The sequence below is a fragment of the Grampus griseus genome (assembly GCF_964374135.1).
Source record: "Grampus griseus genome assembly, chromosome: 20".
Taxonomy (NCBI): domain Eukaryota; kingdom Metazoa; phylum Chordata; class Mammalia; order Artiodactyla; family Delphinidae; genus Grampus; species Grampus griseus.
Window position 1 is genome coordinate 46,231,910 of NC_139014.1, and position 27,811 is coordinate 46,259,720.

General features: G+C 51.9%; 1 protein-coding gene across 1 annotated transcript in view; it reads right to left on the bottom strand.

The window, feature by feature from the left end:
- Positions 1 to 380: 380 nt before the first annotated feature.
- The window catches only part of DNAH2 (dynein axonemal heavy chain 2), a gene marked incomplete at its 5' end in the record, with an annotated part of 86,284 nt that continues 58,853 nt past the window's right edge, over positions 381 to 27,811 (bottom strand). Inside the window, 37 exons of the mRNA XM_082678968.1 lie at positions 381 to 697; positions 843 to 993; positions 1,149 to 1,223; positions 1,321 to 1,497; positions 1,985 to 2,099; positions 2,222 to 2,373; positions 2,458 to 2,686; positions 2,902 to 3,086; positions 3,257 to 3,448; positions 7,429 to 7,619; positions 7,855 to 8,038; positions 8,165 to 8,313; positions 8,535 to 8,721; positions 10,227 to 10,353; positions 11,830 to 12,029; positions 12,111 to 12,255; positions 12,410 to 12,543; positions 12,736 to 12,884; positions 13,137 to 13,287; positions 13,421 to 13,487; positions 13,563 to 13,711; positions 13,850 to 13,975; positions 14,670 to 14,834; positions 20,050 to 20,166; positions 20,305 to 20,474; positions 21,163 to 21,304; positions 21,475 to 21,591; positions 21,802 to 22,012; positions 23,303 to 23,442; positions 23,554 to 23,686; positions 25,107 to 25,246; positions 25,526 to 25,686; positions 25,934 to 26,101; positions 26,455 to 26,604; positions 26,762 to 26,892; positions 27,021 to 27,106; positions 27,303 to 27,491. Of these exons, the coding sequence (XP_082535094.1) occupies positions 543 to 697; positions 843 to 993; positions 1,149 to 1,223; positions 1,321 to 1,497; positions 1,985 to 2,099; positions 2,222 to 2,373; positions 2,458 to 2,686; positions 2,902 to 3,086; positions 3,257 to 3,448; positions 7,429 to 7,619; positions 7,855 to 8,038; positions 8,165 to 8,313; positions 8,535 to 8,721; positions 10,227 to 10,353; positions 11,830 to 12,029; positions 12,111 to 12,255; positions 12,410 to 12,543; positions 12,736 to 12,884; positions 13,137 to 13,287; positions 13,421 to 13,487; positions 13,563 to 13,711; positions 13,850 to 13,975; positions 14,670 to 14,834; positions 20,050 to 20,166; positions 20,305 to 20,474; positions 21,163 to 21,304; positions 21,475 to 21,591; positions 21,802 to 22,012; positions 23,303 to 23,442; positions 23,554 to 23,686; positions 25,107 to 25,246; positions 25,526 to 25,686; positions 25,934 to 26,101; positions 26,455 to 26,604; positions 26,762 to 26,892; positions 27,021 to 27,106; positions 27,303 to 27,491 (5,610 nt within the window). The 3' untranslated portion in view covers positions 381 to 542. The remainder of the gene's footprint in view (positions 698 to 842; positions 994 to 1,148; positions 1,224 to 1,320; positions 1,498 to 1,984; positions 2,100 to 2,221; positions 2,374 to 2,457; positions 2,687 to 2,901; positions 3,087 to 3,256; positions 3,449 to 7,428; positions 7,620 to 7,854; positions 8,039 to 8,164; positions 8,314 to 8,534; positions 8,722 to 10,226; positions 10,354 to 11,829; positions 12,030 to 12,110; positions 12,256 to 12,409; positions 12,544 to 12,735; positions 12,885 to 13,136; positions 13,288 to 13,420; positions 13,488 to 13,562; positions 13,712 to 13,849; positions 13,976 to 14,669; positions 14,835 to 20,049; positions 20,167 to 20,304; positions 20,475 to 21,162; positions 21,305 to 21,474; positions 21,592 to 21,801; positions 22,013 to 23,302; positions 23,443 to 23,553; positions 23,687 to 25,106; positions 25,247 to 25,525; positions 25,687 to 25,933; positions 26,102 to 26,454; positions 26,605 to 26,761; positions 26,893 to 27,020; positions 27,107 to 27,302; positions 27,492 to 27,811) is intronic.

The following is a 27,811-nucleotide window of genomic DNA, read 5'->3' on the forward strand; positions in this document are numbered from 1 at the left end:
AATGCGGGGTACAGGGTTCAGGGTGCAAGGAACGGGGGTCCAGCACCGATCCCTGCCTGACAAACCCCGATTCCGTTTGGATCACGCGCCCTTCCAAAGTAAGCCCCGCCCCACTCGCTCAAGTCCTGCCCAGCGATTTAGCCACATCTTCTTTAGGCCCCACGGCCCTGCCCATTCGTTCAAGGCCACGCCTCCCCTCCCTCTCAAGACCTCCCACTTCCCTTGCTCCTTTCCCGGTCCAGTAGCTACTCAAAGGAACTCTCATTCTCCGTAAGGCCTGGGCTTCCTCCTTCCCCAAACCCCCAGCATCCCATTGAGAGACTTAAGGCTTGTGGTTGTGGGTGTTTTAATGCACTGAGCTCCAATACAATTCTCCCACCTTTATGGCTAGCACAACCAGATATTACCAGGGCCCCCTCAGACGACAAATTCAACCAAGGTCAAGGCCAGAGTGAGGTCCAGCGTCTGTCCGAGGTGCATTATCAGCCTTGGCTCTTAGAGTCCTCGACCCTCCCTCAAGCGGTGAAGAAGGGGAGGTCCTCTCAGTTATCCAGGCTCATGAGTAGAGCAGTGCCCCTCTTGATCCAATGATCAGATGTCATGGTCCCAGAGCGGAGGTCGATGCCAATGACAAACGATGCGCGCTCTGAGCTGCCTGCCCGGTTGGGATAGTAATAGCAGGGACAGGAGTACATGCCTTCGGGGAAGGAGAGGAGAAAGAGTCAGACCCTGGAGCCTCTGGCAGAGCAGGGCAGGAGCAAGTGTGGGGGAGGGGTGGGGCAGAGACTGGGTTAGGATCCAAACTAGGGATGGAGCCGGCAAGCTTGAGGGCACTGTCCCACCCTTGGCACTCTTCTTGCGGCTCTCTGTAGGCCGGAAGTGGATCGTGGGCATGAGGCAGACAAGCTGCATGGGCTCTGCCTCCACCAAGCAGGAGTTCTTCCGGTCCCAGCCAGCACCCTCCAGGTATAGGCCCCGAACCCAGACACCATCCTGGGGAGACATGGGGGCAGGTTGGGGGGAAATCTAGACCCTCAGTTGCCAGCACCCCTGTCCTGCAACCTCTCCTTTCCCACCTTTGCTCCCAGCACCCTCCTTCTCCACCAGAACCACCTCTGCTCGGAACCCCGACAACATCTGGCTCCCACCTTGGGTGGATACACTAGGTTGCTGTCGTCCACAGTGGAAACAATAAACTCCCAAGAGAGGCTGTCCACTGAAATCTGGGGATTGAAGGTGAGAATAAGGGAGGACCCCCAAAGAGGAGAGCAGATACATGTCCCCAGCAACCATCCCCACCACACTTTCCACATTGCTCACATTGTTTTGGCGAGCTGAAGACTGCAGGACAGCCGTGAGGAAGCCGGTGGGAAAGGTGAAGCCAGCCAGCCAGAAGATCACAGGAGGCCGCGTGCGGCTGGCCCACAGCTCAAACTGTTCCACACGCATGGCCAAGTCCCGGGTCCATGAAGCCAATGGCTTTTGTGAGGGATATGCCTGGAGGAGGAGAAGGCAGTGTGTGTTTATTCATTCACTTATTCATGCATTCAGATCCTTGTTTCAACACCTGGAGCAGCTATAAGAAGAATATATGCTGTCAGCCCCTGTTCCCCAACCATAGATCGGCACAGCTCTCCAAAAGCCAACTCCCAGGAAAGAAGCATAAAATGACAACTATTAACAATAGCACCAGTAATATTAACCAGTTACCATTAATGAAGCACCTTCTAGCATTGTGCACAGCACAGGGGATCCTTGAAACATCCTTGGAGAGGCTAGGAACTTACCCTGAGTAAGTTTCTAACTAAATAACTTTTCAAAGTCAGTAAAGGGCAGAGTCAGATTTCAACCTTGAACCTGTCTGGCCCCAAAGCCCAGGCTCACTGCTTTTTGCTATATGCTCCCTTAAAACCAGGAGGTCACCGGCCCAGGGGTGAAAGGAGAGTTCATTGTTGGATTAGGATCAACAGTAATGTAATCTTGCCTTTCCCCAGAGTGGAGGGACGTGGGCATCAAAGATGCAACTGAAAACCTCTTCCAGGCTTGTAGACATGACGATGAGGCCCTGGATGCCTTTTTCTAGGTCTGTCAGTGAGAACCTGAACAGGGTAAGGTGGAGGGTTAGGGATGGGGTGGGCCTGGGAGAGCCATCATAGGCAGGGAGTGAAGGCCTTTCCTCGTGCTCCCCCACCACGTTCCACAGAACCGCCCTCCATCTTACAGGATGGTCTCCAAAAGCTTGTTGTATCTCTGAATCTCCTGAAGAAGCACCACATTGAGTGGGGAGGGGTCCATAGCCAGCAGTTTTCGGGTCCTTTCATAGTCGATCATTTCAGGGATCTTCTGTTTCACATCAGCAGCCAACTCAAGGACCTGCCGAGGCAGGAGCTCTGAGCTCTGAGTGCAGACCCCTCTTCCTCACTGCTTTCCCTCCCCCAGGTGTCCGTCTGTCCTTACCTTCTCTTCCCGGCTCTGGTCTCCGGCCCTGGTGGGTGTAATCTGGGGTTGCAGGGAAAGCAGAGTCTCAAAGAGAGTGTGTGCCTCAGTGATCTGGGAGGCCACATCTGCATTAGGGTGCTGGCCAAAGGTCTCGGGGGGGTCCATGCCGGGCAACATGCTAATGTACTCCTTGTATGAGGCCAGGCTCCCATCCTTGGGGATGAAATAGGTCTCCAATACTGACAACCTGGGGAGCCACCGCATAATTATCACTGTGTCGTGGGGACTCTGGGGCTCCCATGCCAGGCCGAGACCCCATTCATCCAGCTCCCTGCTCTTGCTCCAGCCCCCGCCCCACAACCCCACAAAGCCTGCTTCTCCCATGTCACATTCTCTCCTCACACACTTCCCCTACCCCCAGTGCTGCCCGCTGCCCCCACCCCATTCAGCGCCCCCCCTCACCGGTAGGAGGGGGTTGACAGAGCCTGCTCACAGAAGTAGTCGTTGATGTAGGTGGTGAGCAGGCGCCGGTCCCAGTCGTCCGTGACGTGTCCGCCATAGTTGACACCAGCGATGAGGTACTTGAGCGCATCCCAGGGCGTCTCCTCGTACTCGTCCAGGTAGAGGCTCAGCAAGTTCTCTGACACCTGTGTGTGGCCCCAGCCCGAGCCCCCAGCCCCACACACAGTTATGGCAGGAGCCCTTCCAGGGGCGCTTTAACACAGGCTTCCTGTCAGTGGCTATTCCTGCAGGGCAGCCATGGGGCAGGAAGTGTAAGGAGACAGGGCTGGGATGAGGGACCCTGGTTAGCACAAACCTCAAAGTCAGAGTCATTGAAGCCACAGATGATGTTCCAGCCAAGCTGCAGGAACTTTCTGCGTTCAAGTAACACAGAGTGGAAGAAGCACAGTGCAAACAGCAGCTTCTTATACTTGGAGGGTTTGGAGCAGCGGGAAAACTGTGGTTCTGTCATCAGTTGGTAAAGACGGGTCATGTTGGCCTTTAGGCCCTGGGGACAATGAAGTACAGAGGTGGGATGACATGCATCTTGCTTGGCCCTGCCCCTAGCACCGTCGTGTACAGTTGTGGAGGTTGCTCACTGCACAAGGGTACTGGCTGAAGGGATGAGTGGAGGCTGAAATCCAGCTCTTGAGCTGCATGCCAGGACGTGCACTCATTCACGGGGCTGCGTGCCTTTCTCTAATTCACACACAGGCACTGTATGGACTAGGGGCAGCCCTGTCTTCTTGTCTCCGCCCCCCCGCCTTTTGATCCCCTCAACCACGATGTTCTCAATGGTGGGTAGGCCAACTCAATTTGGAAATGCCAGAAAATACGAACAGAAACATAAACGTGCACTACTGATGAACAAAAATGTACACAACTATGGGCAAAGGGTCAGTAGATAGTGTCTCATCAAGGAGGAACGTTCTATGTGATTGCATTTATCAGGCTTCATGAACAGGTTGGGATTTGGCCTAAGTCTTACAAATGGGAAGGATGTGACGAGGCTGAGAGGAGGGCCTTAGTTTCCCAGAGATGGGAAGAATTGAAGGAATAAAGGCACAAAGGGGAGATAAAGTGAGAAGAGAAGTCTAACTGAAATCAAGTGCAAGTGCTCAGGTGGGGAAAGAATGGCCATGAGCAGATGGAGTGCAATAAGAAGGGCAGTTTGAGCCGTTTGGACCAGATTCACCAGGTATCCTGGAGCCATTTCTGTCTTAAGTAGGACAGTGATACGCTGAAAGAGTATTTTAAGAAGACTCATATATGATGGACAGAATAGAGCAGGGAGAAAACAGAAGTAAGAACATTGGATAACCAATAACAAAAAGAAAATATAATAAAAAAAATACCATTTATAACCATCATCAAATTATGTAAAATACCATGAAACCACCGAGTCCTAACCACTGGACCACCGGGGAATTCCCTTTACACATCTTTATAGCAAAACTTACAAAACTTTATTGAAATAAAGAATAGGGACTTCCCTGGTGGTGCAGTGGTTTAGAATCCGCCTGCCAATGCAGGGGATACGGGTTCAGTCCCTGGTCCGGGAAGACCCCACATGCTGCGGAGCAACTAAGCCGGCGCGCCACAACTACTGAAGCCCGCATGCTGCAACTGCTGAAGCCCGCGCGCGTAGAGCCTGTGCTCCACAACAAGAGAAGCCACTGCAATGAGAAGGCCGTGCACCACAAGGAAGAGTAGCCCCCGCTCGCCGCAGCTAGAGAAAGCCCGTGAGCAGCAACAAAGACCCAACACAGCCAAAAAAAAAATAATAATAATAAATGGAGAGACCTACTATACTCATGGATTGGGAGGCTCAATATCCTAAAGATGATGATTTCCCCCAAACTGATCAATAGAATTTTTCTGGTGAAAACTTGACAAGCTTGTTCCAAAATTTATGTTGGAGAATAAAAGGTCAGGAATAGCCTGGAGAAGGACATTGGTGAGGGGACTTGCCTTCCCAGCTATCAAGAATTATTATAGGGCTATATAGTAATTAAGACAGTGCACACTGACCCCAGGATAAACAAGTTGACCAGTGAACAGAATAAAGGGCCCAGAAACGCATCTGTATATATATGACATGATTGAGACATTTAACAAAATTGGAATATATAATACATTTAGATTAAAAGAGTGTATCAATTTACCGAAGTTGGCAACTGTGCTTGCAATTATATAAGAAAACATTCTTATTCTTAGGACTGAGCCCTTTACACTGACATATACTGAAGTATGTAGCAGTAAAGGGCCAGGATACATGCAATGAACTCTCAAATGTTTCAGAAGAAGTGTGAGTGAGGAGAGAGCGAAAAACAGAGAGAGATCAAATGATAAGGCAAGTGGGACAAAATGTTAACAACAGATGAATTTGGGTAACATACATGTGAGGGTTCTTTGTACTATTATTCTTACAACTTTTCTGTAAGTTTAAAATTATTTCCAAATAAAATACTTTTAAAATATTGGCCTCTTTGTCTGCTTCCAAAAGAAATCTGGTTGCACCAACTATACCCTGAATGTCCTACTTTCTCTGAAGGTTTGGTGGATCCCAGGAAGGTTCTGCATCACCAGCAAGCAGCATTTCACAGAAGGCTCTCCTGGGCTGAGCTAGAACAAGGCCCTCTCCTCTGGTGACCCAACCACGGCAGAGCCAACCTCTCTGACTCCTCTCTCCTCCTGGGTTTTGCTCCAATTCATCATTGCCTCCACGCTTACTGCTTATCATGCCGACCTAGACAGCACCCACCTCAGGGTCAACACATCTCTACCCATCACAGAGGGTGGGGCTCAGCCAACAGAGGGCCCACGGGCTACCAAGCCACACACCTCTCTTAGAAGGCAATAAGAAAGGCTCTTAAAAGATGAACTAAAAAAAAAAAAAAAAGTTCTGTTTCTTTGGCAACACATTTCTGGACCGTTTGACATTTTTAAATGGGAGTACAGAATACTTTTGTTGGCAGAAAAGAATATAAATAAAAATCAACTTTAAACATATATTCTAAAAAAACTAGTGGCGCCATTAACAAAAATGGGATGAGGAGATAATCTACGTGGAGGATGACTTGTTTAGAGAGCGTGGGATTTATGGTGCTGGTGTGCCGAAAAGAAATGCTTCGTAACCGGATGGAATTCAGACCCTGCAGTGAGTTTGATACTGGAGCCAGAGATGGGGATTGGGGTTGAAATCAGGAAGAGGACAATTTCTCCATCAACTTGTGAAAGGAGGAAATGTAGAATGAGGACAGGACAGGACGAGAAAGAAACACAGAAGTAATAAATAATGTGGCAAGAAACAGAGGGGGGACCAGGAGTGTGTGTCGGGGAAACCAGGGAGAGGGACAGTCAACTATGCCAGCTGCCTCCAGGTGGTCAAAAAGGATTTAATGATGAAAGACATCCACACACCTGTGCATTCATAGGGTCCTCATTTATTGAGCACCTACTACATGCGTGTCCCTGTGTTAGTCACAGGGTGAGCAAAACGGTGAGGGGGAAAAAAAGGCATGGCCTCTGCCCTCTTCTTGGAGCTTACAGTCTAGAAAAGAAGTCAGGCATCAGCCAGGATCACACTAATACGTGTAAAATTCCCCACAGTGGGAAAACCAGAGGGAGTGGTGAAGGTTTTAGGAGTGTTACCTAGACATGGAGGTCAGAGTCTTCCTGAGAAAGTGCTGGTGGGGCTGAGACCTGAAGGGGCAAAGGAGGGGACGGGGAGGAAAGCAGGGAGGGCAGCACATGCAAAAGCCCCAAGCAGGAGAATACAGGGTCTATCAAGGAAGAAGAACAAAGCAATTTAAAAATCAAGGTGTAGGTAGAGCAAAGAAAGTGAAGGGGAGAGCGGCGACCGACAAAGCTGGGGAGGCGCCCGCTGGGGCATGTGAATAGGGTTTTGATCTTGATTAAAAGCAATGAAAAGTGACTAAAATAGTTTTAAGCAGGAGGTAAGTGGGTAGGATGCAGCAACATGATCAGATTTTAAATCTGCAATTCACTGATTGCATTCAATGGTGACCTTATAATATTGGAGATAAAATTTTCAATAGAGTTGGAGGGAAGGAAGGAGAAAGGCCGGGAAGTGACATCAGGGTAAGAATGTAAGGAAATGTCAGGAGGAGGAAGGGTCTGAAGGGTCCGAGCGCTAGTTATATACACTTCCTTTGCCTCCATTTCCTACCTGTAAAATGGGGGCGGTAGTATTTACCTGATAGGTGTGTGTGTGTGAAATGGATTAATAAATGTAAAGCATTTAGAACAATGCCTGGCACATAATAACACTCAAGAGATGTTAGCTATTACTATTATGTTCTAAGAGTTTGGCACACAGAAGAGGGAAAGGAGGTGAAATTTTTTAGAGGACAGCAGAATCAAAAAAAGCCATGTTGTTGTTAAGGTTAAACCCTCTCTCTGAGGCCTGGAAGATGAAAGGTAGGCCAGATGGCACGGTCGCTGCTGGCTGTCAGCTGCCCATACCTTTGGCGGCTCTGTGGTCATCTTGATGCTGGCCTGCAAGATCGAGATAGGGAAGTCTGGGTGGGGGCTGGAGCTGAGCCAGAGGCGGAAGGAAGGGTGTGGATCCTCCACCTGCAGCTGTTCCACCAGTTTGTCCAGGTTAGGCATCCATGACAGCGACAGGTGGCAGTTGGCCAGGAACACCCAATGTCCTGCAAGGAGATGCTGGATGCAGTGGGAACCATTCCCTATGCCCCATCTGTCCCCCCACTTTCCACCTGATTGTGTGTGTGGTGGCTGGGAGAGATGGGGTCCAAATGCTCAGGTGCCACCCCTGGGGCCTTCTGGAGAAGTGGGAGCTGCAGTTACAGCAGGGCGAAGGAGGTGGGAGGTGGTGGGCAGTCGGGCCAGGGACACAGATGGGGGCAGAACAGGATGGATACTGACCCTGAACCACACCCTCTCGGAGGAGCCGAGCCGCGATGGGGGCCTGGCCCTGGCCCAGAGACAGGGCATGGAAGCGCTGGGCCATGCCTGTGTGCTCTGCCAGCTGGAGTAGGGTACTGGTGGGGTCCACGCCGGGGGACAGGATAAATATGAGTGGGGTCCGCGGGGCTGAGTCTTCCATCACCTGCCGGCAGCACAGGGCGTGGGCTCAGGCAGAAGGCCGGGTGAGGCAGTGGGACAGAGATTGAGGAAATGCGGGCGGCCGCCTGGGACAGGGAGAGGGAGGCGGGAAGGAAACCAAGCCACTGACCAACTTCATGTTTAGCACAGGCGGCTCAATGAAGCGGGAGCCAAGGTTGGAGACGATGAAGGAGGTTACGCAGGACGCCACGCGGTCCTGGCGCAGGGAGCGAACGATCAGCATCCGTTGCATTTCGTTGCAGGCGTTCTCCCACTCACCTGGGGGTGAGGTGAGTAATCGCAGGGAGAGTGAGTCGGGAAGAGAGAGGGGAAGAGCTGGGAATGTAATCAAAGGGGCACCTGCAGGAACGCCGGGTCAGGAGGCAGATGCGCTGAGGGAACTTGGGAGAGAGAGGGGAGGAGTTAGAGAGGGAAGAGCGGGCACGCGGCTGAACGAGGTTAGGAGAGAGGCAGGAGAGGGAGGCCTGGTGCCCAGGCACCTGGCAACATAGCCTTCTCCGGGGTGGCACTGGTGTACCACAGGTTCCAGTCACGAGGATACTGTTCAAAGGAGTTCATGAGCCCGTGGAAGTTGGTCAGTTTGTCCAGCTCTGTGATGTTATCCCAGTAGGCGTCTGCGAGCCAGCTGGTACAGGGGTTATCCATTTGGCCCTCGCGATCCAGGACCTGGGGGTGGGAGGGTGGCGAGAGGAGAAAACGATTGACCGGGAACACCCCAAAAGGAGCATTATCTCTTTTTTCAAGGTGGAAAAGCCATGATGAGTATTTCATGAAACAAAATGAAGAAATAAATACAGGAATCTGAGGTGGATCGGAATCCACCTTTACTGGGGAAATAAGTGGGGGGGCGGGGGCGAGGGTGGGGGCTAGGTCTCTGAGACGCCGTGCGGAGGTGCCACAGTCCGAAGTTAAGAAGCGGGCGCCCTCTGGTGGTTGCCTGGCAATAATGCCTCTTACCCGAATGATTTCAATTGCAGCCTCACCCTTGAGAGAAGCACAAACTAACTGTTCACTCACTCATTTACCCTTTTTAACAAATATTTGTTGTTCACCAACTATGTGTTTTAAGCACCTGGGACACACCACTGAACAAAACAAACACCTCTGCCCTTGAGGAGCTTATTTTCCAACATGAGACAGCGGATACTGAACCAAAAACATAACAAGTAAATTATCTAGTACGATAAAGGTGGCAGTGCCATGGAAAAAGAGAATAGGTTGAGGAGGATAAGGCAGATTGGAAGTGCTGGGGGGTAGTCTGAAATACTAAATAAGAAAGTCAAGGAAATCTCAGTGAGGTGAGATTTAAATCAAGACTTGAAGGAGGGGAGGGGGAACAATTTTCTGGCAGAAGGAACAGCCAGTGCAAAGGCCCTGGGGTGGGATATGCCTGCGACAAGAGGAGGCCCGTGCAGCTGGAGTGGACGGAGTGTGGCGCTGGGCAGCAGGGGATGACATCAGTGACGGGGCATCCATTTTCAAAGAACCTCTCTGGTCGCTGTGTTGAGAGACTAGGGGTGGCAGAGGCTCTTGCTAAAATCCAGATGAGAGGTGAAGTGAAGGTGGCAAAAGGAACGAAACTGTTGTCCAAGGAGGGTGTGCTGACGGCTCAGGGAACCGTGGTATGGTTTGGCAGCTTTAAGGGCCCGCCTGAGGTGCACGGTCATGGATTTAAAGTGAGTCCAGTCGGTGTGGGCATGTTTTTCTCCAGTCAAGCTCAGCTGCATGGGTCACACTGGGACAGAGGGGAAGGAGAGCTGGATCTTACCAGAGCCGTAGCTTAAGCGAGCAAATGCCACACCGTGCCGGGGGTGGGGGGGTGGGGGGGGGGTGCAAAGGGGCTGAGGGTGTTGACAAGGGAGAAAGTGTAATGGTGGCCACGAAATTAGGCTGGGGAAGGAGTGGCCTGCGAGGCAGTGAAAGAGTGGCCAGCTCATACCAACCAGCAGGTCGCAGGTAAGGGGCCCAAAGCCCCGCCTGTAACTCGGGCAAGGAGGCACAAGGCAAGTCACCCCCCGCGGCCCCCCGCAGGAGTTTTTCAGGCGCCTGCTCCTGCCAGCGTCCCTCCGCGCACACGCACTCGCTGGAGCCTCAGGCCTTACCCTCTGGGTGTGGAGTCCATCCCCAGCCTTGTCCGCCCCACCCTCGGATGTGCCCTCCGCTCCACTCACCACGCCCCCGCGCAGAAAGAAGTTGTATTCATCCATGTTGAGTTTGCCGGAAGTCTCCAGGATTTTGGCACACATCTGGAAACTGAACAGTAGCTTGTGGCGCTCGAAAAGGGTGCGGCAGGTGTACCTGGGAGGGACAGGGGATGGGGGGGCGGGAGGTAGGGTACTCAGCATGAATGCTTCCTGAGAGAGGACCGGACCATCACACAGCCCTACACAGAAGGAGGGCCTTACTCAGCTTCGAGTCCAAACCTCCTGTAAACAGCCAAGCATTCGGGGCACTAGAGAGAGGACGTGGTTTTCCCAGAGTTTCCTCAACAACGACTGGACCCCTGCTATGTGCCAGGTACTCTGCCATGTCCTGAAGACACAAAGATGAACAAGCACGGTCTCTGTGCTGGAGGAAGTCAGGTAGAGTGGGGAGGACAGGCAAGAGGCCATCAGCTACCATAGGACGTGATGAGTCCTATATAAGGGTGGCAGCCCCCGCCCTGCCTGGAGCGGAGCTGCCTGGAGGTACAGCCGAGTTACCGAGTGATTGGCAGAGAGGAGAGGGGAGGACGCCAGGGAGAGCTCAGAGCACAAGCGAAGCAGGCAGTGGGGGCGGGAAAACCAGGGCGTGCAGGCCGGTCAGCGGTGCTCAGGCATCCAGCGTAAGGAGGGGAAAGGTGAGGCTGGGAGGCAGGTGGTGGCCAAGGCATGGAGGACTTTGTGGCCATTGGACACGAAACCACCACCAAAGAGTGTAAACCGGGAGTGGCATGGCCAGATTTCTGTGTTTGAAAGGCTCACGCTGGTGCCTGCAGGAGGACAGATTAGAGAGGGACAGACTTGGAGGCAGAAGGACCTGTTGGGAGCCCGTTGGGGAATTCAGAAAGAAAGATCACGGCGGCCTCCACTGAAGTGCAGTCATGGCACTGGGGAGACTCGGGTGGGGTGGGGGAACAGTTTGCAGAAAGAATCATGAGCAAAACCTAGTGACTGATCTGAGGGGTGAGGGACAGCGAAGAGTCAGGAACATCTCCTGGCTTCTGGCTTGGGTGCCTGGGAGGCGGGTGTTGGTGCCACTCAGGGGTGTGGCCCCGAAGAAAGGGGGAAGCTAACGAGTTTGACGTGAAACAAGCTGAACCTGAAGGCTCTGTGGGAAGCCCAGGCAGAGGGGTCAGGAACCTCGCTACTCAAAGTGCGAGCCACAGACCAAGAGCCGCAGCTTCACCTGGAGCTTGTTAGAAATGCAGGCTCCCAGGCCCCAGCCCAGACCTACCGAATCTGAGTCTGCATTTTAACACGATTCCCAGTGCGTCGTGGGCACGTGAACCGTTTGAGAAGTGCTGGTATAGGAGACGGTCCTACACACAGGGCTAATGCTCAAGGGAGACCTGAAGAGAAGATACACTGGAACAGGGACTAGTCAGCCCGTGGATGACGGTTAGACCCCGACCGCGGACGCCACCCAGGGGAAGTGCGTGGAGAGAGGAGCAGGGGGACAGGAGCGGTGGCATGGGGCAGCACGAAGGCACGAGTAGCAAGAGGGGTCGGCGTAGAGCCACTGGGCCTCCCGCCGAGCTCGCGCGGCGCGCGGGGCGGTCTGCGGTGCGCAGACCTGTAGACGGCGTAGGTGTGGTACTCGTTCAGGTAGTCGATGCGGTCCTCCAGCTTGTTGCTGCGATGGCTCTTGTCGATGCTGAGGATAAAGAGGCTGATGTAGGCGTCCAGCGAGAACTGGTACATGGGGTCGATGCGGCCCATGTCGTTGAGCACGAAGAACAGCACCGAGGCCCGCTGGGCGCATGGGCGGTAAGCCTGTGGAGGGGGCGGAGTCAGGGCCGGAGGGGCGGGGGCTCGGGCAAGGAGGGGGCTGGGCCGGAGGGCGCAGGGGCTCACCTCGCGGGCCAGGTCGATGTTGATCTCCGTGGTTTCGCTGGTCTCTAGCTGCTTTGTCACCTCCGTGGCGGTTATCTTGGAGGTCCGCAGCGTGTTCACCAGCTGCACGTCGTCTAGCAGGGAGCCTGTGGCCTCGTTCAGCAGCCTGGAGGGAAGCCAAGAGGCACGTGGGTGGAGAGGCTTTAGGGGTACTGGGCTGGGGTCGGGGAGTGGGGAGACGCCCCCATCAGCCCCCCGGGGCTGTAGTCTGGCCTGCGAGCAGACGAGCGGGCCGCGGGTGGGGGGAGGCAAGGTCTCACCGAAGGATCTCGTCCTCCAGCTCCTCGAGCTGCCTCTTGCCAGCGGCGATATTGACGACCAGTGAGTCCTTCTGCTCTTCCAGCTCCGGCCGCTCCTTCCGGACCACGACGCCCAGCAGCTGGGCCTCCAGGCCCTGGGATCGCCAGGACTCGTGGTGAGAATCCCACCGCGGTGACCTTTACCCATTTCGTCCCTTTACCCCTCTCACGCCCCGCATCCGCATCCGCAGGTGCCCGACACAATCTTAGCCTTTTCTCAATCCTGCCGGGCTCTACAGCCCTCCCGGGTTCACCCTAGTTCAGTCTAGGCATCAGCCCCCACCCACCTGTTCTTTGACGGCAAAGTTGACAATGGTGGTCTTGGCTGAGGTCTCTGGGCCGTAGTGGGGGTTGGAGAGCTTGGTGGTGATGTAGAATCGGAAACTGGTATTGTATTCCACCTCCTTATCTCCGATGCGCATCAGCAGGTGGCCACCTGCACCCACAGGAGGGTCAAGGGAAAGGACCCCACGTGACCAGGTGTGGGCTGACCCGTTGTTCCCCAACTGGAATCCAGTAGCAGCGACTCAGCCTGCCCTAATGTGCCCGGCCCAGGGCTGTCTGAATACAGGGACAGGTAAGTAGAGGACACAGCCAAAGGCCCAGCCCTTTCTTCCCCTGTGTCCGACTCGGCTGGGCTCTAGGGTTTGTCCTCCAGGCCAACCCCACAAGGAGCCTGGGCGCTCACCAGTTCGAGCTACAGATCTGTTGAGCACAGGGTTGAGTGTGGGGTCCAGATATTCCTGCACGTTCTGGAGCAGTACTGGGTGTCCAAACTGGATGGCCTTTTCTAGGACTCGAAGGTAATCGCTCATCTGCAGATCGATGATCTGTAGGCCCTAGAGAGCAAGGAAAAAGATGCAAGAACTGCTGCAGCATCCAAGGGGGGTAATGGCCTGAGGGAAGGACCTCAGGAAGAGTCAGGCTTGGGAAGAGAATATAAGGGGACAAATCAGTCCCCCAGCCTTATACCTGACTTCCTTCCATGTTCTTGATCCATTTCAGGGCCTGGGCCTGAGGATCAATCATCAGTGCCCACCTGAAGGAGGAAGCGTGAGTCAGAAGACAGGCTCTCTGCCCTTACTCAGCCTCGTGCTCCCAGCAGCACCCTTACCTGTTGCCACGGGTGACAATGATGCCATTCTCAGTGGAGAAGGCATCCGAGGGCAACCCTTGGAGGTTCCAGTCCCGAACTTTGGTAGGATTGGACAGGAATTTATCAAAGGTGAAGTGGGGTGAGCAAGGAACTTGCAGCTCCGAGATCTGGGTGAGAAGAGCCCCAAGCTTCAGCCTGGAGATCTGAGCCCAGCACCCCTGCCCCTTCCCGACATCTCTGTTACTCCCAAAGGCCACAATCTCAGAGCCCACGAGCTCACTCATCACGCCTAAGCCCTGCCTCACCTTCCTGATCCAGATTTGTTTGACGATCTCATCCCGGTAGTTGGTCAGGAAGGGTCCCATGTAGGACAGGAAGGCAGCTGCCAGGAGACAGTCTCCCACCAGGTAGCCCAGATCCTCCTCCAGGCCCTGGAGGACAGCAGGGGAGGTGTAAGGCTGCCTGGGCCCCCAGCCTGGAGACACCTGGACTGCTCTGAAGGCACTCTCCTCTGGACACTAACCAGATCAGAGAGTTTTTGCCTCTCCTAGACCCTTGCACCCTGAGAACTCTAACCTACTCTCACAACTTTTGAGTTCCCCATCTTTTTTTCCCTTTTCTTCATATTTGGGCCACACCATCCGGCTTACAGGAATCTCAGTTCCCCAACCAGGGATCGAAGCCGGGCCATGGCAGTGATAGTGCCGAACCCTAACCACGAGGCCACCAGGGAACTCCCTTGAGTTCCCCATCTTTAACAGCCATGTTTATTTCTTACGATAAGGCCTAACCCTCTTGTGAAGCCAGGAGCTCACCGAGGGTAGAGACGAGATGCCCCAGCTCGGTTTCAATCTGGCCAGTGGGCTATGTCAAGGGTCCTCGTGTGTGCTTTCCAGCCCTACCTAAACACAGAAGCAGATCCCCCACGGTACAAAAAGTCTCTCCTTCTACTATTCTCACCAAATGTCAGGAGGTGGAGGGGAAGAACTCCCATGCCCCATTCTTGGATGTCCCTTCACCCAAGTATCCCCATTTCCCCCGCCTGTCCCTCAACCTAAATGGGACGGGAGCTCTTGGCACTGGTGGGCAGGGAAGGAGGACAGCCAGGTGGTGCAATGATCTCACCTTCACCGTCTCCTCCCATCGGGCCTTCTCGCCAGCCAACCCAGACACCAGCATCCCGGCTCGTTCCAGCTTCACCTCCATCTCCTCGGACTTCTTGCGAAGCTCCTCCTTCTGTGCCAGCTTCTCATCGTACTGTTTCTTCAGCATCTCCAGTTTCCCGGCCACCTGGGAGGGATCAGAGTACAGGGATCAGACACGGGGCTTGAGGCCAGATTGTCCTGGCTTCGGATCACCAGTCTGCCGGGTTGTGGGAAAATGAACCTCGGGGAAAATGATCTCTTTGAGCCTGTTTCCTCACGTGCAAAATAAGAACAATCAACACCTGCCCTACAGGGTTGTTGTGAGGAGAAAAACAAGATCAAATATGTGTGATAAGTTGCGTTTTCTTTCCCATCCCTCCACCACCCTTTCCTTGAGCCTGGAAACTACTTGGTAACGGACTCAAGGCTGAGTAGGAGACGGACCTCTCGTAGCATAGTGATAAAGCACACAGGATGTGTTGGCAAGAGAGGACCAAATAGCACAGAAATAACGGCCACTCCGTGCCAGAGGCCACACCTAAGGTGAGACCTTGAGAGAGGAAGAAGGAGTTAGAATGAACCCAGGAACTCTTGGAGGGAGGAAGAGGGAGTCCATTCAGGAAAAAGGCCCAGGTCCGAGGTCCCACCGAAGATGGGACCTGGGAAGAGCCTTACCTCTTAGAGAAGCCTCCCTCACCTCGACTCATTGCCACCCTGTGGGCTCTGCTGAGGTTGGAATATATCACTCAAATCTTTTTTTTTTTTTTCTTTTTGGCCGTGCCGTGCGTCTTGTGGTATCTTAGTTCCCGGACCAGGGATTGAACCCGTGCCATTGGCAGTGAAAGCACAGAGTCCTACCCACTGGACCGCCAGGGAACTCCTTACCACTCAAATCCGAAGTCAAGAACTGACTGTGTGGTGATTGTTTTGTAATGTTTAGAAATATCGAATCGCCATGTTGTGCACCTGCAACTAACATAGTGTTGTAGGTCAATTATACTTCAAACAAACAAACATAAAAAAGAAGTCAGATCTGTGATTACCAAAGGCAAAGATAGGGGGTGAGGGAGGGGAACTGGATGAGGCAGTCAAAAGGTACACTTTTCCCGTTATAAACTAAATAAGTATTAGGGATGTAACGAACATGATTAATATAATTACACTACTGTATGTTGTACATGAAAGTTGTTAAGAGGGCAAATCTTGAGTTCTCATCACAAGGAAAAAGGTTTTCTTCTTTTTCTTTTCTTTGCCTCTATACGAGATGATGGGTAGTCACTAAACTTATTGTGATCATCATTTCATGATGTATGTAAGTTAAATCAATGTGCTGTGCACCTTAAACTTACACAGTGCTGCATGTCAATTATATCTCAATAAAACTGGAAGGAAAAAAAAAAGAACTGAGGGCTTCCCTGGTGGTGCAGTGATTGAGAGTCCGCCTGCCGATGCAGGGGACGCGGGTTCGTGCCCCGGTCCGGGAGGATCCCACATGCCACGGAGCGGCTGGGCCCGTGAGCCATGGCCGCTAGGCCTGTGCGTCCGGATCCTGTGCTCCGCGGCGGGAGAGGCCACAACAGTGAGAGGCCCGCGTACCACACACACAAAAAAATAAATAAATAAAAGAACTGAGTCTTTTCCAGGACCCGCTATGTGTGCCTGACTGGCGAACAGTAATCGTGTCTGTGAACACACCGTGTCACCTGTTCTCTTCATGAAGAGGAACGGGGGGCTGGCCTTACACTAAGTGTCTGCCACAGGGTGTGCACACGATAAACATTAGTTCTCTTTCCTGCTGCATCCCCACTGGGAGAGGCAGTCTGCAACCGTGCAAGGAGTGCTCCGATCACTGCCCCACTTTCCTGAGTGATGGCTGTAAGGATAAATGTGGGTTGCAGCACAACGCCTACTGTGTACTAAGCAAGCAGGACCTGGGCTCAGCTATTGAGGTTGACCTCCGAGAACTTGGGAATGGGAAAGGGAGCTCTCCAAGGAATATTTTTTAAGGCAAAGTGGAGATTCAAAATGTCACCCTTGAGTGACAGGACGGCTTATAGGTCAAGCCTTGGTAGGAATCTGTTGGAAGCCATTAGCATCTAAAGAAAGAAGGTGTCACTCAGTGATCAGCTGGGCCACTTGGAGGCTGGGGACCTACAGGGAAATGTAGGTCCCCTTGCACACGTGTGTTGGGTTATCTGGCAGGCTCTACCGCGTGACCCCTGTCATCAGGTTCACGCGACCACCTCCGTGCGCTGAGGCCATGCTCATCAGCAACACTCTGATTATAATTTGGCTTCCCATGGAGACTGACTGGTCTCTGGGGAGGCAGCCAGCCCACATGACGGATCTATATTTCATTATTTATTTTGCGTGTGGTGTTGTCTTCACTGTTTTTATTTTTCATGTAAGAAATATATGCACAAGGTTAAAAACCTAAATAATATAATAAAAGGGGTTATAATGAAAAGCAACAGTCTTCTAGCCCACTTTTCCTACTCAGTCCCATCCTTCAGTAGCAAATTATTTTTTAACCATTCCTCTTTTTATGTCTTCTGGTAATTACTTCCATATCTGACTATTACACTTATGCCGTTACTATACACATATATATACATACACACAGTTTTTACATTTTTGCAGTTTTAATCTTTTTTTTTTTTGGTGGTACGCGGGCCTCCCACTGTTGCGGCCTCTCCCGTTGCGGAGCACAGGCTCCGGACGCGTAGGCTCAGCGGCCATGGCTCACGGGCCCAGCCGCTCCGCGGCATGTGGGATCTTCCCGGACCGGGGCACGAACCCGTGTCCCCTGCATCGGCAGGCGGACTCTCAACCACTGCGCCACCAGGGAAGCCCTTAATCTTTTTTTAATTAAAAATTATTATGAAACATTTCAAACCTAGAAAAAAGACTAATATCAGCAATACCTATATACCCATCACCTAGATTTAACAGTTGTTAACATTTTGCTATATTTATTCCATCAACTTGTTTTTTGCCAAAGTATCTTAAATTGCAAACTCATGACATTTCAACCTTAAATACCTCATAAGGCATCTCATTTTTTAAAAAGGACATAATCATGGCATCATTATCACACCTAACATCATCTTTATCTTTTTTTGAAAATAACTTTTCCCATTTATGTCTTTTTTTTTACACTATTGAAATTTTATTTTTTTTTCAAGAAACAGGATTTTATAATAATTTCTTTTGCTGTGTAATACAGCTTTTATATTGTATGATGTTTTCTTCTTTTTTTTAAACATCTTTATTGAGGTATAATTTTGAATAGTGAATATGTTTCACATGAATCAACATTCTGAAGGAACGAAAACATATAGAGTGAAGGGACCATCTTCCTCCTCCTCCAGCCCCCAGCCCCCAGCACCCAGCCCCAGCCCCAGCCTGAGAGAGAACCACTATTGCCAGTTTCTTTTCTTTTTTAAATTTATTTTTGGCTGCGCTGGGTCTTCGTTGCTGTGCGTGGGCTTTCTCTACTTGTGGAGAGCGGGGGCTACTCTTCTTTGCGGTGCGCGGGCTTCTCATCGCGGTGGCTTCTCTTGTTGCAGAGCACGGGCTCTAGGCCTGCGGGTTTAGCACGCCGCATATGGGATCTTCGTGGACCAGGGCTCGAACCCATGTCCCCTGCATTGGCAGGCGGATTCTTAACCACTGCGCCACCAGGGAAGCCTCTGAGTGAGAGTCGTTAAGCCAACCCTGTGATATTCTGACCTTGGCAGGTGGCTGCAGCTTTTTCCAGGGGTGAGTGGCTATTTCTATAGAGGCAGGATGTTTGAAGGAGGGCAACTTCTAGGAAACTGGACTTGGGCAGAGGAAATACGTAGTCTGCAAGGGTGGCCTTAATTAAGAGCATTGCAGAGGGCTTCCCTGGTGGCGCAGTGGTTAAGAATCTGCCTGCCAATGCAGGGGACACGGGTTTGAGCCCTGGTCCGGGAAGATCCCACGTGCCGCGGAGCAACTAAGCCTGTGCACCACAACTACTGAGCCTGCGCTCTAGAGCCCGTGAGCCACAACTACTGAAGCCTGTGCGCCTACAGCCTGTGCTCCACAACAAGAGAAGCCACCACAATGAGAAGCCCGCGCACCGCAATGAAGAGTAGCCCCCGCTCTCCGCAACTAGAGAAAGCCCGCGTGCAGCAACGAAGACCCAACGCAGCCAAAAATAAATAAATAAAATTTTTTTTTAAAAAAGATAGCATCAACCAAGTTAGAGGGCAAGTGAAAATGAAAAACTTGGAAGCAATGAATCTGTCTTTCCAAAAGGGAAATGGTTAAATAAATGATGGTCTACAAAAAAAAAAAAAACACGAAAGAAAGACTTCCTTGGTGGTCTAGTGGTTAAGACTCCGCGCTTCCACTGCAGGGGGCACAGGTTCAAACCCGGGTCAGGGAACTAAGATCCTGCAAGCTGCGTGGCACGGCCATTTAAAAAAAGAAAAATGATGGTCTAGCTATCTACTGGCATAACATGCAGCGGTCAAAAGAAAGCAGGAACTCTTTATACACTGATACAGAACAATCTTTGATATATAAGTCAGTAATATAGCAAGGTGCAGAACAGTATGTGTAAGTAATGTAAAAAAAAAAAAAGAAAAGAAATTTTGCCGAAACAATAATCTGTAATATGGGTTGCTTTCAAGGGAGCAGAGCTGGTGGCTAGAGAGTAGAAGGTGGGAGAGAGAATTCTTACTGGATATGCTTTTGTACTTTTTAAATTTCAAACCATGTGGATGTATTTATATTACCTATCAAATCAATGATAGAAAATTAAATGATAGACTGAAAGAATTTTGAACTCTTGATAATAACATATTCTGCCTGGTTAGGGAGTTACTTGTGCATATATCTTGTAGGAAATCACCTTCTGGATCGTCTAGCCCACTCACAGGAAATACCCCTCTCTACCTCCAGACGACCCCATCCCCTCCCCAGGCTCCAAAGCCCCCACATTCCTCCAGGTCCAAACAGCAGTGTGACACCTTTGTCCCATCCCCCCGGCAAAGACACATTTGCCACACGGATTTCATCGGCTACTGTCTCAGGGTCCCTCTCCAAAGGGCCCCCAACGAAGGATGGCAGACATTGCCGGCTCCCCCGTCAGTCTTGGGAAGGGCTCCTTGGGGACAGTGCCCCTGTGTGTTTGTAACCCTCTCAGTCAGCTTAGCTTTCTGAGCCAGAGGCAGACTTGTCTAAACAAGGCACAGACAGGGAGGCAGACAGGACTGTAAGGGAGAGGGGAGTAGAATTTGACAGGGAAAATTAAACAGTCAGGAAGCATCCCTCAGAAATCTGGGAGAGGGACCACCTCGGAAAACGGAAAACGCGGGTGTGAGGCTCACCTCACGCAGCTTCTCCTGGGCCTCGGCCAGGGCCGCCTGCTTCTCCTGAAGCTGGGCCAACGCAGTGTTCATGCGGATCCGCTTGGGCTCCACCACCCGGTACAGCCGCCCGTACAGCTGCGGGGAGACAGCAGGCACCCTCTTACCCGCCACCCACTCACCTGCCCGTGATCCTTCCTTCCCACTTGGGTCTTCCATCCCCCCTCCTCCTGGGCCGGCCTCACTGTTCCCCCCTCCCCACTGGCCACCGCTTACCTCCATGGCGCGAACCCACATGCAGAGGGACTTGGCAGCCAGCGACACGCGGCCGATGATGTCAGGCTGGAAGTCCGGCTGGGCGCAGTAGGCCCCGATCTTCTTCAGGACCTTATCTGAGATATTGTCCTTATCAAAGTTGATCAGTGACTTGATGAAGTTCTGTTCCCCTGTGGGATGAAGGTAGGGGGCCTCAGCCAGAGGGCCCAGCCCCCCTCCTCATCCAGGCCACATGCTTCCTGGGCTCAGTTCCCAAGGCCAGCATATCTGCCCTCATCCCGAGCTCCTTCTGCTGACCTTGCTCCCTTCTCTAGACCCTCGAAGCTCCCAGGGCCTCCAGGACCTCCGCAGCCTCAACTCCCATCACTTACCTTCAACGCTCTCAGCCCGACTGCCCCACACACCACTCTTTCTATATACTCTGCACCTTCCTCTAGGGCAGGGGCCACCAAACTACAGCTTACAGGCTACATCCTACCACCAGAACTCAGAGCAGGAAAACTATCGCAAGAATAAAACAGAAAGACTCTTTATATCCATTTTCTGATTCTTGTGTTTTTGGAGGATGGGCGAGCGAAGACATTCCTGTCCTTGGATTCTGGGATATATTCCTATAATTCCTATAGCTTTATGAAATTTTTTTTTTTTTTGCTTAAATTAAGATGCGTCATTTTCTGTAACTTACAACCAAAGAAACTTGGCTGACATTTATGCCTTCTCTTCCTTCCTGGGCTCTGTGCTTTGAGGGTTGGTACAATGCATCCTTCATCTCTGTCTCTCCGAGTGCCTGACACCCAGCAGATGATTAGGGAATGCTGGGTGGACTCACGTTAATTACCTTCCGGATCCCTGGCTTACCTAGCTGCCTCTTGGCCTCTACCCAGGTGGGCTCGTTGCCTCGGAGAATCATGACTGCCTGCAACACCATCTCCACTTGGGCAGGGGGCCGTCCATAAGACTTGATCTCTCCTATATCCTTCTTGTTCAAAGACTCCAGGGCCTGGGAAAAGGGATTAACTTGGGGACAAGAGTCAACTCAGGTGGTAAGACAGCTTCCTTTATGGAGATAGGACCCAGCTGAAGTTCCCCTCTTCTTCCCTACTTCCCCAGGGACTTTGAGAACAAAGAAGGCCGGCCCCACCCCCTTCCTGAGCCCTCCCACCCCGATACCCGCATGGCCTCTTCCAGGGCTGGCAATGCCTCTTCTAGATCCTTCTGGGCATTGTCAGCCAGTGCCTTGCACTTAACTTCCTCAATTGCAATCTTCTCACTATTGGCTGTGACAGCCTACGGATAAAAAGAAAACGAGGGTTTTGACTTCACCTTGAGCAAAAGTGGCGGTGACGGTGCTGGCGGCAAGAGAAAGAGAAAGCTAAAGAAAACATGAGGAGTGGAACTCCCATTCCCTGCTCTGTAACCAGTGGAGACTGGGAAGCCCCTGCCCAGTGGGTGCGGGGTGTAGGGGGCACGAGGGGCAGGGGAAGGGGGCGGGGGCACCTTCTGCTGCTCATCCGCTTCCCGCTTCTGCTGCACAATGATGACCAGGTACTCCTCGCACTGTTTCTGGAACTCAGCCACCTTTTTCTTGGCATCCTCCAGCTCCAAAGACATCACTTCCACCTTTTCCCTAGTTTCATCGATCTTAGACAACCCCGTCCGCAGCTTATTGGCTTGGTCCAGCAGCTCCTGCCGCTTCTCTGCCAGCAACCTAGGGGACAGAGTAGGATCGGTGCCTCAGGAGCCGGGGCACCCAGAAAGGAGAGGCCCATTTAGTCTCTTCCTTCCCAGAGCGGCTCTGGGCCCTGTCTTCCTGCCCGTGGCCACCAATACCATCCTGGTCAGATTTTTATCATTTCCTGCCTGGATCATTGCCAGCAGCCTCCCAACCGGTCTTCCTGCTTCCAGACTCTCGTGCCTCCGATTTATTCTACACACCGCTGTCAGAATCCGCTTGCTTGCTACTGTTTTCATCACACCACTTCCCTACTTGAGACTCTTCCCCGCTGTGCAGCAGACAGGGGGGCTGCAGTGAACCAGAAAACACAAACTTCTCTCAAGGGGGCGGCCATCTCTGGGCTCCAACCTGTTTTTTTCCATTTGAGAACGAATGTGGGCTCAGTATTGCCACAATTTCTGATGCTTCGAGACAGACTGGAAATCAGGAGTTTTCTAAGGCTCCCCAAGTTTTAAATGTTGGCGACTCACTCAAAAATGAGTTTTAACATTGTACAGCCAAAGGAAAATGTCTATGCAAGATTGTTTTCTGGATTAAGTAATAATAGGCATGTGAAGAGCTTAACGCAGTGACTGGGAAATCCTAAACAGGATGTTAGCCTATGTACCCAGGGAAGGCAAGGACTTTATTTTGTTAACTGGCATATGTATTACAAGCATCTAAAAGAGTGCCTGGCACAGAGTAGGTGCTCAAAAATATATTTTATATGAATGAATATTGGCTATCATTATTATTACAAATGGCTTTTTCTTCACCTTTGAAATACTAAATCCAATAAATGAGGTTTTTTTTACCTTCTTATATCCTTCAAAGCAAATTATTGTGTTGTGCACATAAAAACTCAGTCAGTACAACTTAATGAATGAATATACAATTCTTGGGAATGGTGGAAAGTCTAGAAGATGTTAAAGGCAGAGAGAAGAGGACCTACATTGTCATATATACCCATAATATAATGTCACAGTTGTATTGTGGTTGGGAAGAGAGACATCATTCTAGAAGATAAGGACAGAGAGGTGTATAAAGTGGTCACAGCCAGGGGGCCCCTGAGATGGCCATGTCCCCTGGAAACCCCATCTCTCTGTTTAACTTCCTGGACAGAATCAAGGTCTCTGGCATCTCTGCCATCCCACATCAACATCCCAGTCCTCGAGCGGGTCCCCTTGGCCAGCTCCCGGATATTTTCCCTGACTTCATTTCACCAAGCACCCTCGAAAGACACCAAGCTCCCTGGCCCTCTGTGCCCCCTACTCTTCATCGTACTTTTTATATCCAGATACAAGTTCCAGGTAGTTGGTGGGTGTGACGTAGTTGTATCTTCGAAGTTCCAGCAGCATCTTCTGGGAATACTGAGCCACTGACCAGTGCATGGTGACGAAGATCTGGGCCACCTTCCTGTGGATCTGAGGCCAATTCATAGAGGAGGTGAGACAGAGCAAGAGTAAAGGCAGACAGAGAACAGAAATGGGCGGGAGGTGCAGGGGGGTGAGGAAAGGTGGGGAGGAGGGCCTCACGTTCTCCTGCGTCCCCAGGTCTGCTCCCACCAGATACTTCTCAGCCACCTCCAGCAGGGCCTCGCGGGGCCACTCTGAGAACCAGTTGATGGTTGTGCAGTTCACCAAGGCTGGGTACTGGCGGATCCAGTTCCTGGCGTGGGTTTCGAGAGGCAGTTAAGCCCAATCGCAGACTCAGCCTCCAGCGAGGGGCTTCGTCACAGCCCCACCCACTCCCCAGGAACCTAAAAGCCCCACCCCCGTGCCCCTGTGTCTCCTTGTCCAGGTTTTGCTCCCCTCAGAGCTGATTCAGTGCAGGGTTTAGAAACAGGTTCTGCGGTCAGAAAGACCCGATTCCACACCAACTAGGTGTGGATCTCGGGGCAAGTGATGTAATCTTTTGAACGTCATTTCCCTTAGCTCTAAAATGGGAATAACAAAACATACTAACTAGACTTGTTAGGGGATTCAATGGGGTGACACATGTAAAATGCTTAGCACAGAGCCTGGTACATGGTAAATATGCCATAAACCAAAAAGATGAAAAGATAAACAAAATGGTAACCCAAACCGCCTCTCTGCACAAGTTCTCTGTCGTCCTATTTTCCAATGCCCTTGAAAATCTAGTCATACCAAGAATGGATCAAATGTGGTGTATACACACGATGGAATATTATTCAGCCTTAAAGAGGCAGGAGATTCTGACACCTGCTACAGCATGGATGAACCTTGAGGACGTTATGCTAAGTGAAATAAGCCAGTTACAAAAAGACAGATACTGTATGATTCCACCTCTACGTGGTATCTAGAGTGGTCGCTCACAGAAACAGAAAGTAGAAGGGTGGTTGCCAGGGCCTGGGGGTGGGGGGGGAAATGGGCAGTTGTCCAGTGGGTATAGAGTTACAGTTTTGCACAATGAGAATGTTCCCGAAATCTGTTGCACAACAGTGTGAATATACTTAACACTGCTGAGCTGTATACTTAAAAACGGTTAGAGACTTCCCTGGTCCCTAGAGTGGTTAAGACTCTGCGCTCCCAATGCAGGGGGCCCAGGTTCAATCCCTGGTCAGGGAACTAGATCCTGCACGCATGCCGCAACTAAGAAGGCTGCATGCCACAACTAAAGATCCCGTGTGCCACAACTAAGACCTGGCAACCAAGATAAATAAATAAACATTTTTTTTTTAATTTAAGAACTTCTCTTTAGCAAAAACAAAAAAACGCCAAAAACTTAAAGAAAGTGAAGAGACAAGCCACAAATCTGAAAAAAATATGGCTAAAATGATTAAATTTTATGTGTGTTTTTAACCACAATTAAAAATTTAAAAACAAAACATAAAAACCACCTCCATCTTCCGGAAAAATAAAGAAATCTGATACACCAAAAGGCTCCCATGTAAGCAGCAGCAACGTGCTGAAGGAAACACAGGCTATGTCCAGGAGACGGGGTGTACAGGGCTGGAGAGGCCAGCGCCATTCCAGAGTCTCGCCGGAAGAAGGCACAGAGGCCAGAACAGGGGAGGAGGACCCCGCGATGAGTGGGGGCCTCGAGGGAGAAGGCTGTAACAAGTCACCTGAAGGGGTCGCCCACGGGGCTGAGGCAGAGGACGATGTGCAGGTTGTTCCGCACGCGCTCGGTGAAGTAGGCGAAGAGGCTGTCCGAGGACTCGGGCACCTGCTCGGCGCGGGCCTGCTCTATGATGAGCGTCTGGATCTGCGTGGAAGCCGCAGTCAGAGGGCTGAGGTTCCAAGGGCAGAACCCAGGGCTGGAGGGAGGAGGGAGCAGCGGGTGGCGCTGGGCTCACAGGGTGTGGGTTTTAAAGCAGCTCGGCCCACCTAGCGTCCCGCGAGGGAGGATGGCAGAAGAGGAAGCACCACCTAATGGGGGGCTGGAGGGAGGGGGTGCTACGGCAGCATCCTCTGGGATTAGGTGAGAAGGGGTTAGTTAGGAAGGCCAAAGAACCAACTGGTAGTGGGTGTGGAAGGATCGCACCTCTTCAAATTCATCCGCCTTGTAGAGATTGGGGACCTCGCCTGAGCTGAGGATGTTGTTAATGTCCTCTAGGAATGATTCGTCAGCAACCTGGGTGTCCACAAAAAGGAAGGACGTGGCCTTGAGCTCTACCCCAGCCTGGAGATACAGACGCTTGATATCTGGGCCAGAGGAGACAGAAACACTCTTCAGATTCAGCATCCTGTCCCTCCTTCCCCTTCTGAGATTCAGGAGCCCTTCCCCAGCTGGCAACACATACATGACACCGTCCTGTACCCCACCTGGGGCCTGGCGCGGCTCTCTACCCGGCTTCCATCCCTCCTCTCACTTGTCATCACAGGAAGTTCAGGCATCTGATCTTTCACTCCCAGCCCCAAACCCTCTTCCATCTCAGAAACCCAGCGTTACCGTCTCGGAATTCCTGCTTTCGATAATGTTTGGTGACCTCAATCTGGAAGGTGATGTACTCGCAGATGGATGAGGCCAAGCGGGCCAGACTCTGGCGTCCGCTGCCCCCAATGCCCACCAAGAGCATGTTGCCCCGAGGCTGTCCAATGACCCGCACAATCCGTGTGACTGGAGGGTAGGGGGTAGGGGGTGGGGGTAATGAGTTGGTTGAACAACCTCAGGGGACCTCCAGGCCCTAGGCTGGGGACTGGGACGACTAAAACTGCAGTAGAGGAACCAGGCAGCGTGGCAAGAGGTTGGTGCCTGAAGCACTCGTAGCAATTCAACTCTCAACGTCCACCATCTCTGTTAAACACCATCATCAAGGAAAAGCCCACCCATGGCCACAAGCACATCTGGGGTTAGGGAGGAAGGCAACTTCTGAGACTTGATTTGGGAGCAACCTGGGAAGAGATCCCCATTTCCTTGGAATATCCCATAACTGGGAGGCTGGAGAAGGGATGGGAGCAGGAGGTGCTCACTGTGTTCAATGGCCTCTCGGAAGAGCACCAGCTGCATTGGCACGACGGCGGGTGACAGGTTGTACTCATTTAGCGCCGTCTCCATGGCTGTCCTCAGGACCGTCAGATCCGTCAGGTCTTCGTACACCTTGGGCTCCCGCAGGAAGTCCCCTGGGTCATGGGAAGAGGGGGGCAGATCTCAAATGCCTGGTCCTCCCCAGGCTTCCCCAAAGGGCCCTACGCATCCATGGGACTTGGTGCCCCGCCTCCCCTTCTAACCCATCTCCTAAGGGTCTCCAGCCTAGAGGGGCCACAGCTCCCAGCTCACCAAAGATGGGAGAACGTTTGTTGGGACAAAGGTTATGAAATGTGAGGTCAAAGAAGGAGCCGAGTTTGTCACTTATGATGCCCACGAAGGCTTCCATGTCTGCCGTGTCAACTAGTCGGTCAGAGAAGACTCTGTTGGGAGGGAGCTGGGGTGAGATCTGGGAATGAAGAGGAGCGTGGTCTTGGGGAAGGGACAGGCGGGTGGGGGGTGGAGGATTCGGCTTGGGAAGGCCTGGACCTGGCAGGCACAGCTACCTCACCTGAAACATTCATGGATCCAGAGGCGTGTGATGCTGGACTTGGTATCGTGAAAGTCCTTGCTGGCTCTCAGCATGCCCTGGAAAACCTAGGGAAGGGGCGTGGTTAGTGGGATGGAGGGAGGGAAGAGAGTCCCTCCAGAAGTTTTAGAGAAAGCAGCATTCCCGGATGGGGGTGGTTTGGGGTGTGTGGGCTGCTGAGCTCCAAGGCTTACTTTGAGGAGAGGAGAATGCCTCCAAGGAGGCCGTGCTGGGCCAAAGGGGCAAGGTCTGACAGAATTTCACCTTGGAGATGTCTCGAAGGTTGAAGAGGTAGTGGATCTTGGCAGGCGTGGGCAGGAAGCGCTGTACCACAGTGTTGTACACATCCAAGGTGGCCTTGGTCACCACATCCCCAGTGGGCTTCACCTCTTCCTCAAAGTCCTGGAGCTTCTGATTGATCATGGTGCCGAATATCCGGAGGATCTGCGACTCCTAGAAACAGGCTCTCAGGCTCAACATTGCAGGCTCGTGACCTTTCACCCAAGGGGGGGACTAGGGTCAGGGGAGAAAAGCACTTGTCTTGGGGGCAGAATTTAAGGGGGGCACAAAAAAACCTCAGAAATCAAGAGAAATAATGCTTTAGTGTAGTATTTAAAAATCAAGATTAATGCAAACGGTCCACGATGAACAAATACGAACATTTTAAATAAAGACGGGATCCGTATTGCTGGTTTTTCCTTTTGCCTCAGGCTCTCATGAGGCTCAGCACGGTACTATACTGACCTTGTACTTATTTAAAATTTTGGCATCTT